Here is a 17,196-nt window from a genome sequence, read left to right as displayed (position 1 = left end):
AAAAGCAATTATTATAAAAGCAGAATTAGAACTCTGCTGTTGGACAACTAACGCTTTAAGTTATTGCAAAATAAATGCTATCCTTTTCTGATTTACTTTCTTTATGAAGGCCAAACGATATATGTGAACTTTTTATTAGAATTTTTAGACAGAATAGTATGTTGAATACCATCACCCAACAATTATGAATCCATGGACAATTTTTTTATTTACCCTCATGTATCGCTCTCCTTTCTCATATTATTTTTGAAAAAAAATTCGCAGACATAATTCCATCCATAAATATTCTAGTACAGATCTCTAAAATATGAGGATTCTTTTTTCTTAATATAATCAAAATGCTACTATCACACCTAAAAAAAAATAACTAATTCCTTAATATCAATTAAATAAAACCTCAATTTTTTTTTACCTAATCTGATAATGATCTAAATAGTCAAAGTATTTAATATGTGAAATAAACATGGGTTCCTCTTATCTGAAAGCTGGAGTAGAAAAAATATATTTCTTTGAATTAATAATTTAAAGATCTTGGGTTTATAAACGGTTTTCATTCAAAATTCTATATTAAGATATTATCATTCAGAAATAGCGTTTTTTTTTTTTAAACTTTTATTTGTATTTTAAGTGTTTTTCCAGGACCCATCAGCTCCAAGTCAAGCAGTTGTTTCAATCTAGTTGTGGAGGATACAGCTCACAGTGGCCCAGGTGGGGATCGAACCAGCAACGTTGTTATTAAGAGCACCGTGTTCTAACCAACTGAGCTAACTGGCCGCCCCAGAAATTAGTAATATTTTTAGCCTGCTGGCTTCTGAACTTATTACGTGCGCGCACACACACACATGCATATGCAATTAATATATATATGCAATTAATCTTGTGCCCTTTTCTTAAATGTCTAAAAATGTGTTTTGCCTCCTTTCACATACATTAGCTACAACGCTCTTCAGAATTTCCAACAGAACAGAGGCAGTTCTCAGCAGGTTTGGGAAGCAGCATGTGCAGTCACTCACGGAACAGCTAAGACTGAGGTTTTAGATGATTTCTGATTTGTTGGACATCAACTTCCTTTCTGCTCCAATTCCCTGGATAATACAAACTGAACTCATCCGAAGACTGAGGGATTATCCCACTAAGCGGTCCTGGGTGACCACGGACTATGCGCAGAACACCTTCTCTGAGGTTTAGCTTTCTCCTCTAAAATGAAAAGGTCAGCAGGTGCTTTGCCAGCTCTACTGGAGTCTCAGGAGACTCAAACATGGTCACAGTACTTTGAAATACGCATTTTGAACCCATGTTACTGTACTGTACAGCAAACGATGCTGGAACCTGGGTGCAAATCTGTGTCCTACTTACTGACTTTGAGGAAGTTATTTAACTACGCTATGCGTCGCTTCATCTGTAAAATGAATACAATACTAGCATCTATCTCATAGGTTGCTAAGAGCATTGAATGAGATAATGAGGCTCAATGAATAGTACCTACTAAGAAACGTTACAAACCCACATTATTCATAATCTTGAGGATACACAGTATTATTCATAAAAACAACCTGCTTAACTTTCTAAGGAAAGTATTGTCATACCAGTATGGCCCATAAGCAGAAAAGTAAATGTATTTTAGCCATCTGTGATGAACTGTAAGCACAAAACTCACACATTGTGGTCAATCTCATGTAAAAAAAATATTGCAGTAAAGCTGCAATGAAAGAGCCACTGACTGAGCATGAACTGTAGATTAGGTCCTTGTCAAAGGCAATGATGTATTTGGTAGTTTTATTCCTTAGAACTTTAAAAAGAGGCAAGGACAAGACTGGCTGCTCCCAGTTCTGTCACTAAGAGGTGGGTCACTTCATTCTTTCCACTGGGCAATTCCATACTAGACTGTAAACTCTGTGAGCACAGGGACATCTGCACTGCAGAATATCCCAGAACTGGACCAGTGCCTGGTATGTAGTAGGTGTGCAGTAACTATTTTTTTAACGAAGTGTTCGAAATAATGAATAAATTCCACATAAATGATTTCCCCATTTTTCAAAACAAATAGCAGTCTAGATTCTTGACATGGTGTTCAAAGCCATCCACCATCCTAACCTTCAATTACAATCGGAGACTCACAGAACTGAAGGAACTTCAAAAATCATCTGAGCTGGTTCTTAATTTTATTTAAAGATCTCCAAAACTGAAGATTTCACAGGCAATTACATACCCTCCTACTTAGTAGGTGCCTCTTTATTGGACGACTACTAAGTAACCTCAGTTACTCATAATTACTTAGTGGCAAAACAACTACTACTTATTGGGTGCTGGATAAGACAATGTCAGATACAAAGATTACAAAATATGGACTCCACTCTCAAGGAGATTTCAATCTAGGAGACACAAAATTAATGCAAATAGAAAATGATTTCTATGAGTCAGTAGAAAATTAGGAAAAATTATATCATACAAATACTACAAATACTGCCAATACTATAGGAGTTCAAGGAGAGATCAAAGAGGTCTGGGCTAGTTAGGGCATTGGGCCTTGGGTGGATGCAGATACCCAGGAAGAACAGGGCATCCCAGACAGGGTGCTGAGACAGGAGTAAGTTTGATGTGGTTCTGACACACAGAGAAAGTCTGCCTGTTTGGGATAAGACAGTGAATGCTGATGGGTGGTTAGAAAAGCTGGGTTAGAAAGATTGTAAATTCTGTGGAACGTGAAGCCAAGTATTTTAACCTTCACATGGTAGAAAAAGGAAAACAACCGGAGAGTATTTTTGAGTAAAGAAGTGACCTTAGTAGTCTGTGCCAGTTTAACCACCCTTAAAATCAGGAAGCTCTTCAAGTCTATTAAAATTTGTTCTCGCTGTAAGTCCATGTCCTATTTGGTTCTTTGTGGCGGGAAAAAATAACTGGTGAGTAGACTCACCATAATAAACTTTCATACATGTCAGGGCATATATCACCTCATCTTTTAATACCATCTCCAGACAGTATTACTTATCTTCTATTCCTTTGTATCCTGTACCTTCTGCTTCAGTCAGCTAAACACCCTTGTAGAATTCCAGTTTTTATCCCTATTCCATCTACATATGGAATAAGTTATCTCTTTCTAACTATTTCATGAAATATTGCATTTAAACTCTCCTGAGTAACACTTTCCTTAGGTGGATGTTGATTCTAGTAACTGCCTTTTAAGTATTCCTGTTCCCACCTACTGTTACTGAAGTCTAGTTTTATCTATATGTGTTTTGCATATTTTGTTAGTATTTAAATAAAAACAGTATCTCATAGCTGTATTTATTTGTATAAGAGTCACCTTCCCATAATCATCACATCTTATTTGAGAGATGAGGAGAAAAAGTGCCCTAATTATATGAGTAAACTTACTTTTCCTCCATGCTCCTAATATTTTTTCTAACATCTTATTAAAACTAAACAGTTCTCTCATAATAGTCACAATTCCTTTTCTGGTCTGAAAAATTGGCATGATAATATGAAAGTAAATAAAGTTTGTAACAATGTCTCGCTGCTGTTACTATACTGTGGACACAATAAACATCCACTGTTTAGATAAAAACTAAACAAGATACTATCAGTATAATATAGAAGCTAAAAAAATTAGCAATGTAATCTTAATCCACCAGTGTTTCCATTTAAAGAGCAAAAGTGTATTATGTTCTACTTGGTGAGTTCACCATCTTTTAAAAATCAATGTCCAATGATAGAGACCTGTGAGAAAAAATAAACAAAAGTATCAATCAACTACTTATACTATTTGCTAAGGAGAGTTGCAAAGAAAATAGAAGACATCATTCCTACCCGTTCTAGAACATTTTAGTCTAATAAAAGATTCACGAAGAAAATGAATGAAAAGATACAAGGATACAAAAATGCAAACGTATACAAAAATGCACAAGCATTGGTTTACAAATACATAGTATTACATAAATTAGTGAATTATGTAGTGTTATACCCACACACATACAGAATCAGACTCTCCGTCCCAGGTCCTAAATGACCCACATGTAGTTTTGGGGGTTATTTTTTTATTACTACTCTCAGAACCATACACTGGTTCTATAATCAGGAGAGTTCCACAATCTCATCTTTTCTACTTCCCAAACTCTGCTGATACCAAAAGTGTATTGTATTTCCTGCACGCTCACAAGCAAGAATGAAGACAAAAAGTCATCACATACACTGTTTAACAGGGTCACCATTCCCTCTCCTACGTCTTTCCTTTTTGAGTCATTTATTCTGTCACACACAGTGGCAATTTCTTCAGCCACCTCAGCAATCCTACATTCACACTACATACCTGGGAGCTGGGCTGCTTAGGCTCATCGATTCTCCCAGGAGACTCACTTTTGGCTCTGTATCTCTCCATCAAGGGGACAACACTGCCGGAGGGGCTAAATCTGTCGGAAGAGGAGCAAAAAGGGGACTAATAGCAAAGGAGTGTTAAGGAACTTCAACAATTATGATGTCCACCCTCTTCATCCCATGGCTTGAGGAAGGGGGAACAATCTGAACAACAGATTACTAAGAAATACTTTCAGAAAGTTAATATATACGATCTGATTTGAAATAAGACAAGAAAGGTTGCCCTAGTAAATGTAAGAAACACAAAATGACATAGCAGATAGGCCACACGACCCGGTGAAGCTAAGGCTAAATATAAGCTTCTATCCTTACGTAAGTACTGGGAGACCATAAAAGAATTAATTGAAACCGGGTCTATGGGGCGGCCGGACGGCTCAGTTGGTTAGAGCAGGAACTTTTAACAACAAGGTTGCTGGTTCACTTCCCGCATGGGATGGTGGGCTGCGCCCCCTGCAACTAAGATTGAAAACGGCGACTGGACTTGGAGCTGAGCTGCGCCCTCCACAACTAGACTGAAGGACAACGACTTGGAGCTGACGGGCCTTGGACAAACATACTGTTCTCCAATAAGCCCCAATTAAAAAAAAAAAAAAAAACGGGTCTATAATTTTGTTTTTTCTATGTAACTATTAGATTTTTGGTTGTTCCTTCCCCCAGACTCCATGATAATTTGCTACATATTTTGGATTGTTGATACATAGATCATAGAGATTTAAAAGTATTGGGCATTTAAGCTATTCGGATACAGTACTAACATGAGGGACAACAAGTATTGTGCTCAAGAATGTTTTAACTATTAAGGACACAAGAAGGAAAACACTCAAATCAAGACCACCTGAAGTGGGTACAGCATATACTACCTGAATTTCTGTGACACATGTCTCTTAAGACCAGATGTGAACCAATGGAAAAAAAGAAATATTCAACAGAGACCGTCTTTCAATTTACTTATATTAAAACTATTGCTATTTCTACCGAAGAGAACTGTGCTAACAATTGCAATGTACTACAAAGAGACAAGGGAGGCACACGTCATGGTAGCACTAGTTAAAAAAACAGACTCTCAGGCTTGTGGTAGTAGCAGGCATCAGTGAAAACCAGGGAAGACATCACCAAAGGACAAGTGAAAAAAGGAATGAAAACCATCCAAAAAGCTTTTCTGTGGAATTCCCGTACTGTGATTGCATTAACTGAAAAGGAACAATCAGTGCTGGTACCTTACTTCCTCTCATTTGGTAGGTGGGGGCAAAGAAAAGTGAACAGTGCTACAAAGGCAAGTAAAAGTCCTCCCAGGCCACCCACCTGTGTGACAACATACCGGCTGATGGTCAGCTCCCTGCCTGGCACTTCCAGGAAGCCCTGGCAATTACTGATCCTCGGGTGGCTGCAGATGGTATTCTGATTCATGAAGTGTCTAACTTTACCATAGTTCTCACAACACTGTGAATACTTCAGGACTAGAGCTTCCTGCTTTGAAAAAATAAGAATGCAAGTCTTTTGGCACACCTCCAGTTTCCCCAACACAACTTATTTTGGCTGAGAACCTCAAGTAAGGAAGATGCTCATCACACAGGGGCCCGTTTTAGTGATGTCTGCACCATGGCCAGTAGGCGGGTAACCAAAACTGAACGTACCTGTCGATTTCACTGCTCGTGGGCCGAGCCGCCTTGGCTCCTGAAGATCCGAACGTGTAATTTTCCTGTGCCACGGAACCATGGCCGGTGGTGTCAATCACCATTGCAGTGACTTCCTCTGCGCTGCTCCCATCTTCTCCGGAAGGCTGATGCTCAGGCCCAAGCCACTCCTCCAGATTTTCAGTTTTGATGTGGACGGCTCCAAGAACCCTCACTTCATCATCACTGCGTGCCCCTCGGTCGGCTACTCCTGTCTCCACGTACCACTGTCCTGCTCGATTGATCCGAAGGATGGGCTCCCGGCTCTCCACATCAGAACTCTGTTCAATGATCTGCGGGCTGGTGGACTCCTCGGGAGGACTGAAATCCCTGATATCCAGCACGGCACTCACCTGACCTCGCCGGCTTCCCTTTGGGGCATTATGTTGTGGGCTAAGGGAGCGGTTTAGATTGGGTGTCACCGTGGGAGACTCTGGTGGTCTCTCTGGGTGCTTTGTCCTCGTCTGACTTAATTCCGCTTCCACCTCGGCCACGTTAATTTTGAAATGAATGCCTTCCAGGATCTGTGTGCATTTGTCGATGATATGCTGCATCTGCAGAAAACTGGCAGCTGTCAGGTAGCTGATGATATCTGCCAGCTGCAGGCATATCCTCCCGGTGTAGCAGAAAGAAAGGAGCTGTTCAAAAACAGTGGGGTTCTTGATGACTGAAATGGAGACAGTACTCATCTCGTTCAAGGACATGTGATCCCGGAAATAGGGGGAGCTGGCAGCCAGGACCACTTTGTGAGCCCGAAAAGCCTGTCCTTGCACGTTGACCACGATATCACAGAGCCGGCCCTGCATGCGCAGCTGGTTGAGATGGCTCAGGACGGAGTTGCTGAAGTCAGGGATCTCCAGTTGTATGTTACCACCTTTCTCCATGGTGGGGCCCGAGGGTGCAGGCAGGCATTCAACCCTGCTGAAAGAGGAAACCATATTCTCATCAGTAATTATAATTTCACTTCCCTCATGCTTTCCAATTCAAACCTGTTTAAAAATATTACTTGGCAAAATTTCAAAACCTTCCAGTAAAAAGAGATAACCTGCCTTATGTTTAGATATAGAAAAGTAGTACCAACAGGTTTTTCAGTTCAGGTTTCACAGCAAGATGCTGTGAAAACCAAAAAATGATTGTTAAACTCCTAAAAATTCCAGTTTATGCCCATGTTTTCTTTACTAACAAGCTATGCAACATTAAAACAGAAGTTCAATAGAATAGAGGGGGGAAAAGCAGTTGTGACCGTTTTTTTGTGTGTTTTTTTAAGTGTTAACTATAAGGTATTTGCACACACTATGAAATCCTGTGACAGCTTTTCTTTGGAGGAAATAAATGAGACTTAAGTTTTTTGAATCAATGTAATTACACAGATGGGTTGATTAGATACCCCTCTTAGCATTTGACTACTGTTTCGTGAGTTATGTTTATTATTATAGAAAGTCACTAATATCCCACAAGAATGTAAGCCATTATTTCTAAGCTGAAGAGCCACAGCCTTCACAAAAAAGGCTTTGAGTTTAGGACTGAGGCAAACTCTAGGTTAGGAAAGATGCTACAGGACCCAATCAAGATGCAGAGAACTTGAACTTCACTCTCAGAATGAGAAAAGGGTAGATATACCTGCCTCTATCTAAACTCAAAGTTGGGAATTTCAGGGTGGTGGTGATCCTTTAATTCTGAAATTTGGTTCATGAAAGCTAGTAAAAAGCAGAGCATTTACCAAGTATGGCCAATATTTCTACATTAAGAGTTTTTAAAAATACCGGAAACACTTATGTCTGTAATTGCATCCAACATTCTTCAGAGGTTGAGAGCAGTTTGCATAAATCCCAATAGGAAAGCACTGACTTGAGCCCAATGTGTTTCATTTATCTGTAAATTTATAAAACTTCAGTTACCTAAGACCTGAAACTTTGGGAACTTATCCTGCCAAGCTCCCAGTATTGCCCGCATTTAGGACACACTTATCACTACATAGGGAAGTGTACACACTGCTTTTAAGAACCAACTTTAGCCAATCTGACCTTTTTCCAAAGCGTTTTTGATTGTTTGAAAACTTTTAATCCAGTAAGAGCCTCTGTCGATGTCATCATGAATTCAGATGTGTTTATTTTGGAGCCTACACCAGCGCCTTTTTTGTTTGCTCGTTCCGGCAATTCCCCAGTGAGGAGGAAGCCCCTGGAGTAAGGTCTTTCTCTACCGTCGGCACTGGAGGGGTGAGAGCTGTAAGAGGGAGAATCGGGAACGGCTTGGGGTTGGCCGCTCCGGTACTTGAGCGGCTTTCGTCGGCGTTAGGAAACGTGGGGAGCCGGGAACTGGCTGAGCGGCGAAATGTCACCGAGGGGCGGGGGACGAGAGGGGGAGCAAGGCGTGCGGCCCGGCAACGAGCGATCAGGTGAGGGTAAAGGACCGGGAAGGGGGCGTCGCCCCGGGACCGGGTCCAGGCGGCAGGCGTAGGCGGGCGGGGAGCTGCCCAGAGGTGGGTGTGTGTGTCTGGGTGTGGCCGGGCTCCGGTGGGGGAGGGGGCCGCCCATCCCGGGGTCCTGAGGGAGGGGCTCGGCGAGGGGGCGGGTCCGGTACCTCCGCCCGGCCCGGGGCCAAGAGGGTGGAAGGTCTCCGGGTGCCTTGCGAGGGGGTGAAGGGAAGTGGCTGAGCGCCCCAGGAGCAGGTTGCAGCGGAGATCGGGCAGCGCGGCCCCGGGGTAGGGCAGCGGGACCGGAGTGCGGGGCCCGAGCCCAGTCAAGGAGCAGCACCTACCTCCGGGGGTGGAAATGGGCCGGAATGGGCCGCAACACCGTCCCGGAAGTGAATCCCCCCACCCCCTCCCCCAGAGCGGGCGACGTGCCGGAAGGAAATCACTCACTCTTACACCGCCCGCCTTCCCCCTCCCCAAGCGCTTTCCGTCCCTCGCGCCCCCTCCCCTTCCCTCTCTTCCTTCTCAGTCGGTAGGAGGGTGGGAGCCTCGCGTCACGCGGCCGTTCGTATCCCCGCCCACAATGATGCGGGGGCGGGCTTACAGGGAGGGAAGGAGGTGGGCCTGGAGGCGGAGCTGAAACGACGCTGGCGGGGGGAGTGCGTCATGACGTCATGGAAAGGAATCCTTATATACAGGCTCCTGGACGCCATCTCGGTCTTTCGAGGCTGGAAGTCGGGTTTTTGGTATGTCTGTTATCTTTTTGAAGCTGCTAAATGGGTTCGTGGCTCGAGGCGTCCAGGCCTTGGCAGTTAAAGTCTTCTTAAACTGACTGGCATTTCTAGGCCAGTCCCAAGCCAGTGCGTGATCCACAAGATAAGGATGGTGGGGGATTGCGCGTTGAGTGCAGGCTCGACCTAAACTCAACTACTCGGTTTTTTGGGCGGAACTGCGGAACAACCTCGGCTCATATGCTCTGCCTCTGATGAAGCCTGTGTTGGTAGGGACATCTGAGACTGTTGATGAATGCCAACAGCTCTGATGGCGGCGCATGCCGAGTCACCCAGCCTAGTAGGCCTTTGTCAGTGACCTGGGCCGGAGTCGCTTCCTGCTGGGAGGCCGTTAATTGGGGTAATCCACGTGGTTCTTTAAATCACTGCATTCTGCACCATTGATTCCATCAGTGGTTCTTAATTTGAACTTTGTGCAATGCTCGATATCTAAGTGCATGCAATGAGTGATGTAAACGATTTGCATAGGTGGTAGAGAAACGACGAAATGCCCAATTTAGAACAAACTGAACTAAAAGAACTAATTTTTCTTTAGGTATGCTAGGCACGAATGCAGCGTGGCTTTTGTTGGCCTCTGATGGACAGGTAAGAAACGTAAATAACTGGGAAGAATGAAATCTGCTTGAAAGTGGTCTTTTTGTTAAGCCTATGATGGTTTAAGAGTAGTGGACAGAAGGGATTTCTGAAAAATTGTATTCTGAGGCTTAAATACTTAAGGATATTAATATTGAACTTGGTTGCACAGTATGATTGATTGGGTATTCTTTGTGTCTGTTTTCTAGCTCTGTGACAAAGGAATGAGAACAGTCACTGGGGTAAGTTACTGAAACTCCCTCACAAAGGGAAGTTAGGTTGAGAAGTCTGCTGAGTGCCACAATGATGACATTTTATTTGCTACTCTTGACTGTGAGAATGACGAGAATTATTAAACCACCATTATACTAACTGAGGCACACAAAATAGTGATTTAGAGAACATAGAGGTTGCACCTAAGTTTACATGAAGCTTTTTTCTTCCCAGATCCTGAAGCGTAAGCATCACGCTCAAGCCATGGGCAGACAGGTGAGAAGCATTTTCAGTCATATTACCCAGTACCTTTCAATTATTTTTAGAGGGATAACAAGTTGTCAGAACTGCTGATGTTTAGGGTTTTCCTGCCTTTCTCAAACTTCTGCATTCTGATATTTTATATTTAATGCTGGGGGACACCTGAAACAGATACTATGATGGTTGCATAGTTCAGCAGATTGAATTGTGAAGAGATGTACCGTTTATTTGTCTGATGTGTCTGGTGTTGGACAGGTTTGCTGCTAATAGTATAAGCAAAGTACCACTACTGAATCTGGTTTCATTTTTGTAGGCACTAAAAGGAACTGGCTGAAAGCTGACGTGGTAAGTAAAATTATAATGAAACGTCGGTAATGGGGCAAACATGACAGAAGGCCAATGGTGTTCAGGGGTGCCTTGTAAATGCATAGGAAGCATTCATTCGTACCATGAAGGTTTTGAATGCTGTTCTCAATGCACTGAATGCCAGAACCTGTCCTGTTACCTTTAGTAAGATGTTATGATTTGTAAAAGCAGCCTGTATGATGATAAGCAAATACTGACTGAACGTGAAGGTCTTAATTATTAGCTCTACCTGATTTCAGGCCTTTCCTTGGATTTATGAGGAGAAAATTCACCTTAGGCTATTGTAAAACCACTATTATTTTGTAGGTGGACTTGAGTCTTTGACCTGTCTGGACTGGCTGTATTGTTTTGGTAAGTGTCAGTTTAAAAACATTTCAGTAAACTCAAAACTTACTGAAAATGCTGATAACGTAGTGCTTCACTACCAAGCATCTGATTACTTCATATTTGCTTAGTGAACGCTTGTTACGCACGCTCCGGGTAGGGTTTTTGTAATGATGTTGATCAAATGTCTGACCTGAAGTGAGCGTGTAGACACATCTAACACTGAAGAACCCTGCGACAAGTAACTGAGGAGAGCATCTAATGGTATTTGACATGCTAATGAAAGATGTTTTGTTTCTCTTCTAGCTACTGGAGCCACATTTTACCCATGGATGGCATGCTCAGGGTAAGACGAGGAAACAGGTCTTGGCCTCCTGGTCCTCAGGTTTATATTGCTGAAATGTGATCGTTGTCGACTGTTAGTGTTGCCAACCACTAGGCAGTTGGAAGAAATAAGCAGTATTAAATTTTTTTTTCGTTTTTTAGGTGCAGATTTTGGAAACCTTTTCTATAAAGGTAGGTATTTTGTTAAATCTTACCTAATCTTAGTAAGCAAGATGCTGTTAGTGATGATTTTTGAAATTTAAAACAGATGGGAATCTCTCTGAAAAAAAGTGAAGATTTTTTAAAAAACTGAAACAGTACCTGGGAAAATTTAGAAATTGACCTATTAACTTACTACCTGTTACTAAATTTGAGTCAATTTCTGCAGGTGTGAAGAGTTGTGTTGGCTACGGGTCTGGAGCAGAGTTCTTAAGCAAAAGGTACAGCATCACGTTTGTTTTCTGTGTTAAGTGCTTGAAAGCCGATACAATGATGATAACATAGTTCAGCCGATGAACAGTGACGAGCAATGTTGTCTTTCGCTCCTATCTGATGTATCTGGCTGCAATAATCCTATTTCTAACCTCAAAAAGGGGAATTAGCCATTGTCCCACGAAAAACATTCAGGGGTTTGGACAGCTAATGTCTCATACAAATGTTCTATTGCATTTAAAGATTAAATCACGTTTGGAGAAGTGCAGGTAGCATTTTGTGAGGAAATGTTTGTGGCTTATATGTAAATCTGTAGCTAATACCAGAATGGGTTATCTAGCTGTTTTAGTTTTTAATTAAGTTGATCATTGCACTTCGATTCACAGCAAAATTGAGTAGGAAGTGCCGAGTTCCCATATACCCTGTATTTATACACCTCATTGTTGATAACCCAGCCACCAGAATGGACCTTTTGTTAAAATTATGAACCTGCACTGACCTCATTACCACCCAAAGTCCATCGTTTACATTAGGGTTCATTCATGGTGGTGTGCTTTCTATGGGTTTGGACAAATGTATGATGAAGTAAGTGCATCCACCATTATACGTGAAAGGTTCAGAATAGGTTCACTGCCTTACATGTTACTTTTCCAAAAGTTAAAGATGAAACATGGATTACAAAAATGGGGGGAACTAAGTGGGGCAAATAACCAACGCATGTCCTTTCATCAAACAGGCAGACCTTCCGTTGTGAAGATTTCAAGGTAAGTCTGTCTTTGGTATGTATAATATCTTAAGATGTAACCAGTGATGTAATGATTCTGCCAAATGAAACAGAATGATATCACTAATAAAACCGTTCCATTTTTATTCTGAGGTTACTTTACTAACGTTGCTTACGCAAGCTCTTTTTACCATGATTAATACATGATCTTTGTTTTTAGGGCATTTATGACGGCAGTCATACAGCTGACCTGTTGAGAGGTAAGCCTTCAAAATATCGGCAGTGTTGTCTTATTCCAGAATACGTGATGATCTCACCCCAACTTGAACTCTCTCACTGATTACTTGATGATGATAAAAGATCTGATATTCTGTGTACTTCAAATGCCTATTTAGAATTGAAATTTGGAAATGTGACTGAAAATAGCTTTGTTCCTACAGGCAGCTGGATGGATGCTCATGGATAGATCAACTTTCAATTTAAATAAATTTTTATAAACCATCTGGTCAAGTCTGCTTATTTCACCTTTAATGGGATGAAGGCAAGAAAATGGGACACCTTTGTAAATAAGACCCCGTAGCACTAGCTGCCCTAGTGTGATACAGCCTGTTGGTTTTTTACAGGATGTCTCAGGTTTGAAAGTGCAATTAATGCCGAGGAACAACTGCAGCCCTTCCTTAGTGGTCCCCTTAATATCCAAAATAGGCAAGTGCGCCATCAAAACAAATACACAGATGAAATTGCATCAAGCAGATGCTCTTAATGTCAACAGTGGTACTGAATGCAGAAACTGGAAAACTTGCATTTGCTGAAAGCACCTTGATGATGAGTCTGGCAAGTGTTAGATGCCACAATTGATGTGTGAGGCGGTGACTGGTAGTCTCAGGTCTCCCCAAAGATGCATATTTTAAAAGGAAAGCGTAGAAAATGGGACAAAACCAAATTTTGAGGTCATTAGTATTGTGGGTAAATAGTCCATTGGGAAATGGTTATTTAGGAGAACTAATTGTAAATCAAATGAGGCATGCACTTAGGTTACTTAATGAGAGTTATACCCAGTGAGTTGCCAGTTACTCCTTACATTCCCAGAGAAACCATTAGCTCTTTGGCTTCTTGTAACAGAAAAGCCCCAATAGTACCTGCCAGTCAAGTTTCAGCTCACTTTCTAATTTAGCATTTGGAGTTGGAACACTGCCTTGTCATGTTGCCATTTAGGATTTCCCAGTTTGATAGCTTCACTATGAATATTGCAAATCTGGATAAAAGTGGCTACTTCCCCGAATATTAGGTGCTGCTGGTTTCTGTCAGTTAAGAGTATGAGGAAATAATACATTCTGCTTTGACCTCTGTTAGCTCTATCCACATTGATGTCTATGCTTCAAAATTTTAAGCTTTCTTTCCTTGGTTCAGGAAAGTTCCAGCACCCACATTTTAAGTTCCTGGTGCCTACTCAAATTGCTCTTCCCATAGTCCCTGACACTGAAATGGAACCGTCACCACCTGCACTACCGTGTTTTCCCAAAAGTAAGACCTAGCTGAACCATCAGCTCTAATGCGTCTTGGAGAAAAAATAGAAGACCCAGTCTTACAGTAAAATAAGACCGGGTCTTATTTTTGCTCCAAAAGACCCATTAGAGCTGATGGTCTGGCTAGGTCGTATTTTCAGGGAAACATGGTAGCTCTTAAATTATACCGCTACTTGGCATGTATTTGTTAACTGAAAGAATTAGATGTGATGAGTGAATCTTTTAGAAGTTTTGGGGTAGGGTAACAGAAGGCTGAAGATAAAGTACCCTGACTTTGAAGTGGGGCATAAATTACTTCCTGTCACGGACTGGTCTGGATGACTGCCATTAGGTGAACACGATGGCTGGCTGGTGGGAAACCCCAGAAAGTGAGGAAGCAAATCTGAAGGGACATATCTAGTACAGGCATTAAACCTGTCTCTGATAAACGGGTGATGAGAAATACCTGTCTTGAGTGTTACGTGCTAAGTTTCAATCTTTTCAATGACGGCAAAATAGGAATTCTCTCCATGTTACAGATAAATAGGATAGTTACCAGAGGCTATAGGTAGCTGACAGTCAATATACTAGTTCATCATATTTGTAATTGACAGAATTAATACTGAAGCATTTCCGAGTACCAGAAGAAAAGGCCAAAACCACTACAGGCAGGAATATTAATCTTGATCTGAAAAGTTAGTGTTTGTGCTTGGGATGGGGGAATGCTGGCTTCACAGGAGTTGAGGCTTTGTGGAACGTGAACCCTGTATCCAAAAGGACTGCTGATTTAAACACTAACGTGACGTTAGGCTGGCACTGGTGGGAGGTTGGACTAAGAATCTGATCTGCTCATTCTAGTAAACATTCTACAACCCGTCACATGGACTGGGGAAGCTGTGGGCCAATGGGGTGTGTAGGTTGCTGTTACAGCACTGGTAACTAGTTTGAATCACTGATTCTGGACTTAAACTTCCAATATCCTCATTGATTTGGTCCCCTGAAAAATGACACCCATTTACTAAGGGAGATCCCATGTAAATGAGTTTCATTGAAGAAATGGAAAACCTGTTAATTGATTCAACCCATCACAGCCAACAAACTGTAGTTTGAGTTGAGTATACCATCTGTCTTGTGTGTCCTGCCAACATCACAGGGCCGCCATGCAATGGTAGTCTCAAACTAGAAAGCTGGATTCCGGAATTCAAAACCAGTGCTTGTTGATCCTTCAAATGTCACAGCTTTTAAGGTAAATTGATTTTCATCTTTAAAAAAGCTGTGTGTTCACAGTTTTTTAAAAAGATTCTCAAGCTCTTTCACAGCTAGGGAAAGTGTTGGTGTACTGATGAGAAAGCTGAGACTGGACCTGTAGTGACCTACCTGTTCACCCCAGGCATTTAAAGGAAGGTCTGTGCCAAGAATTAAACTGGCATAGCAACAAGCTGCCAGCATTTGAGGCAGTCTGCTTTAAGAGGCCTTCCCTCTTCTCTGCATGGCTTCATGTAACAGTTTACCAAATATCAATATCACTCTGGGTCTTCCCTACCAGGCTGAAATCTCTAGGATGAGGACCACAATTTATTTCCTTGCCCCTCCAGCTTCTAGCCCAGAGCTGGCTATGTATTAGTCAATCATTGATAATTCACAGATGCTTATTAGGCACCTACTATATGCCAAATGGTGTTTTCAGTGCTGAGAACATCCTGGAGAACAAACAAAAATCCCTGCTCCTCTGGGAGCTTACATTCTAGTCTGGCAAACTAAGCAAAACGTATCAGACAAAGGGATTAATGTTACAGGGGAAAATACAGTGGGGGGTGAGGGCTGAGGGTGCTGGTGGGAGGCAGGGGCTCATTCATATATGGTTTTCGGGAACATCCTCATTGGAAAGCATTTGAGCAAAGACGGTATTAGGGTGTGAACAATGGAATTACTTGGAGGAAACTTGCTGGGGTAGCTAGGACAAAGGCCTGAACATGGGCTCGTGCCTGGTGAACACCAGGGAAAGCAAGGACACCTGTGTGAGTGGGGCAGAGGGCGCACGGAGGCGTGTGGGAGGACCCGGTCGGGTAGTGAAGTGGCAGGTTATGCCAGCTTTGAGGCCAATGTAAAGACTGGCTTTTCTCTGATAGGGGATCGCTGGAGCATTTTGAGAGAGGACTGATCTTCCCTAACAGACCGGTGAGGAATTCTATACATTATGTATAAAGTTTGTGTATTCTCGTTCCCTCTTTTATATTATATATAAGTGCCCTTTTCTGATTCGGAAATCTTGGAGAGGCATATTTAAAGATTACAAATTTGGGTACTCCTTCCTTTATACAGCATTATACTATTTATCATTCTGGAATTTCAGTTATTAAATCTCGACGTTGAGTATGTCATTTTAATGTTTTGTGTGACAATAGGAAGTACACATGAAGCACTTCTGCCACTTACCACGTATAGTTTTTTTCCTAGAAAAAACATGTATCCGTGTTTGTTACAAGCTGAATTACCTGCTTTATCCATAGAACATCATTTTTACTTGAAAAAAAGACAGGCAAATTAAGATCATATTCATATTTGGCAGATATTTTCTCAAAAATAAACAAGTTTGGAAAAAACTGATGGTATTTGTTGCCAATGATAAAATTGAAGCTTTCAAATGAAAATTAGAATTTTGGAAAGTTTGTATGTCACTGTGCACTTACAGCTTCTCCATACTTAGACTTGTGATGGGATCAGTAGTTATATTAATGTGATTTTATAGAAATTGTAGAATGAAATGTGTCAACATTTGGAAGATTTGCATAACAGTGAACCAGTCATTTCCAAATGATCAATGTGTACTGTTAAAAATTATGCATAGGTAAGAATTGTATTCAAAATACGACATAGACCAATGGACTTTTAGAAAACTTCATTTATATAGTTCAGATTCCACATTGCAAGTAACCTTTAAGGAACTTGTCAAGTTCTGGTGTAGTATCAAGGAAGAATATCTGTAACTATCAGAAAAGGCTATTAAAATACTCCTCACCTTTCCAACTTCATATCTGTCTGAAGCCAGATTTTCTTTATATATTTCAATCAAAACAATGTATCAAAACAGATAGAACACAGAAGCAGATATGGGAATCCCGTGTCTTCTATTAAGCCAGACATGATTTGCAGAAATGTAAAACAATGCCACTCTTCTAATTTTTTAGAAAATACTTTTTAAAATAAAAATATGCTATTGGTGTTA

The 17,196-nt window shown here is 41.4% G+C and overlaps 1 protein-coding gene and 10 non-coding genes across 17 annotated transcripts in view; 10 read left to right on the top strand and 1 right to left on the bottom strand.

Annotated features, from left to right (window-relative positions):
• ZBTB37 (zinc finger and BTB domain containing 37) overlaps positions 1-9,129 on the bottom strand; it is a 28,007-nt gene extending 18,878 nt beyond the window's left edge. For 2 of the 7 annotated variants that reach the window (XR_016022709.1, XR_012492841.2), the window contains exons 1-3: positions 8,069-9,129; positions 6,006-6,962; positions 4,307-4,406 (exon numbers count right to left, since the gene is read on the bottom strand). Coding sequence is in view for 5 of the 7 variants with exons in the window: in XM_088801572.1 (XP_088657698.1) it covers positions 4,307-4,406; positions 6,006-6,928 (1,023 nt within the window). In the remaining 2 variants the exon portion in view is untranslated. Of the gene's footprint in view, positions 1-4,306; positions 4,407-6,005; positions 6,966-8,068 lie in introns of all 7 variants that reach the window. The other 5 variants (XM_088801572.1, XM_088801571.1, XM_019724546.3 and 2 more) reach the window with 5 other exon arrangements.
• Positions 9,130-9,428: 299 nt separating this feature from the next.
• Positions 9,429-9,508, top strand: LOC141569419 (small nucleolar RNA SNORD74). The gene has a single exon (XR_012493028.1). It is a non-coding gene; the product is annotated as a small nucleolar RNA SNORD74 (small nucleolar RNA).
• A 383-nt stretch (positions 9,509-9,891) lies between these two features.
• On the top strand, positions 9,892-9,953 carry LOC141569426 (small nucleolar RNA SNORD75). The gene has a single exon (XR_012493034.1). It is a non-coding gene; the product is annotated as a small nucleolar RNA SNORD75 (small nucleolar RNA).
• Positions 9,954-10,117: 164 nt separating this feature from the next.
• Positions 10,118-10,201, top strand: LOC141569415 (small nucleolar RNA SNORD24). The gene has a single exon (XR_012493024.2). It is a non-coding gene; the product is annotated as a small nucleolar RNA SNORD24 (small nucleolar RNA).
• Positions 10,202-10,466: 265 nt separating this feature from the next.
• LOC141569424 (small nucleolar RNA SNORD77) lies at positions 10,467-10,538 on the top strand. Its single transcript, XR_012493032.1, has one exon. It is a non-coding gene; the product is annotated as a small nucleolar RNA SNORD77 (small nucleolar RNA).
• Positions 10,539-10,832: 294 nt separating this feature from the next.
• Positions 10,833-10,896, top strand: LOC141569420 (small nucleolar RNA SNORD44). The gene has a single exon (XR_012493029.1). It is a non-coding gene; the product is annotated as a small nucleolar RNA SNORD44 (small nucleolar RNA).
• Positions 10,897-11,150: 254 nt separating this feature from the next.
• On the top strand, positions 11,151-11,215 carry LOC141569425 (small nucleolar RNA SNORD78). Its single transcript, XR_012493033.1, has one exon. It is a non-coding gene; the product is annotated as a small nucleolar RNA SNORD78 (small nucleolar RNA).
• A 328-nt stretch (positions 11,216-11,543) lies between these two features.
• LOC141569417 (small nucleolar RNA SNORD79) lies at positions 11,544-11,629 on the top strand. Its single transcript, XR_012493026.2, has one exon. It is a non-coding gene; the product is annotated as a small nucleolar RNA SNORD79 (small nucleolar RNA).
• A 161-nt stretch (positions 11,630-11,790) lies between these two features.
• LOC141569421 (small nucleolar RNA snR60/Z15/Z230/Z193/J17) lies at positions 11,791-11,870 on the top strand. Its single transcript, XR_012493030.1, has one exon. It is a non-coding gene; the product is annotated as a small nucleolar RNA snR60/Z15/Z230/Z193/J17 (small nucleolar RNA).
• Positions 11,871-12,543: 673 nt separating this feature from the next.
• Positions 12,544-12,621, top strand: LOC141569418 (small nucleolar RNA SNORD47). Its single transcript, XR_012493027.1, has one exon. It is a non-coding gene; the product is annotated as a small nucleolar RNA SNORD47 (small nucleolar RNA).
• Positions 12,622-12,761: 140 nt separating this feature from the next.
• Positions 12,762-12,838, top strand: LOC141569416 (small nucleolar RNA SNORD81). The gene has a single exon (XR_012493025.1). It is a non-coding gene; the product is annotated as a small nucleolar RNA SNORD81 (small nucleolar RNA).
• The last annotated feature ends 4,358 nt before the right edge of the window (positions 12,839-17,196 follow it).

The sequence above is a fragment of the Rhinolophus sinicus genome, chromosome 11 (genome assembly GCF_057876585.1).
Source record: "Rhinolophus sinicus isolate RSI-liver-muscle chromosome 11, RSI-T2T, whole genome shotgun sequence".
Lineage (NCBI taxonomy): Eukaryota > Metazoa > Chordata > Mammalia > Chiroptera > Rhinolophidae > Rhinolophus > Rhinolophus sinicus.
Note: the sequence above shows the minus strand (reverse complement) of the source record. Positions and strands in the feature narration are given on the sequence as shown.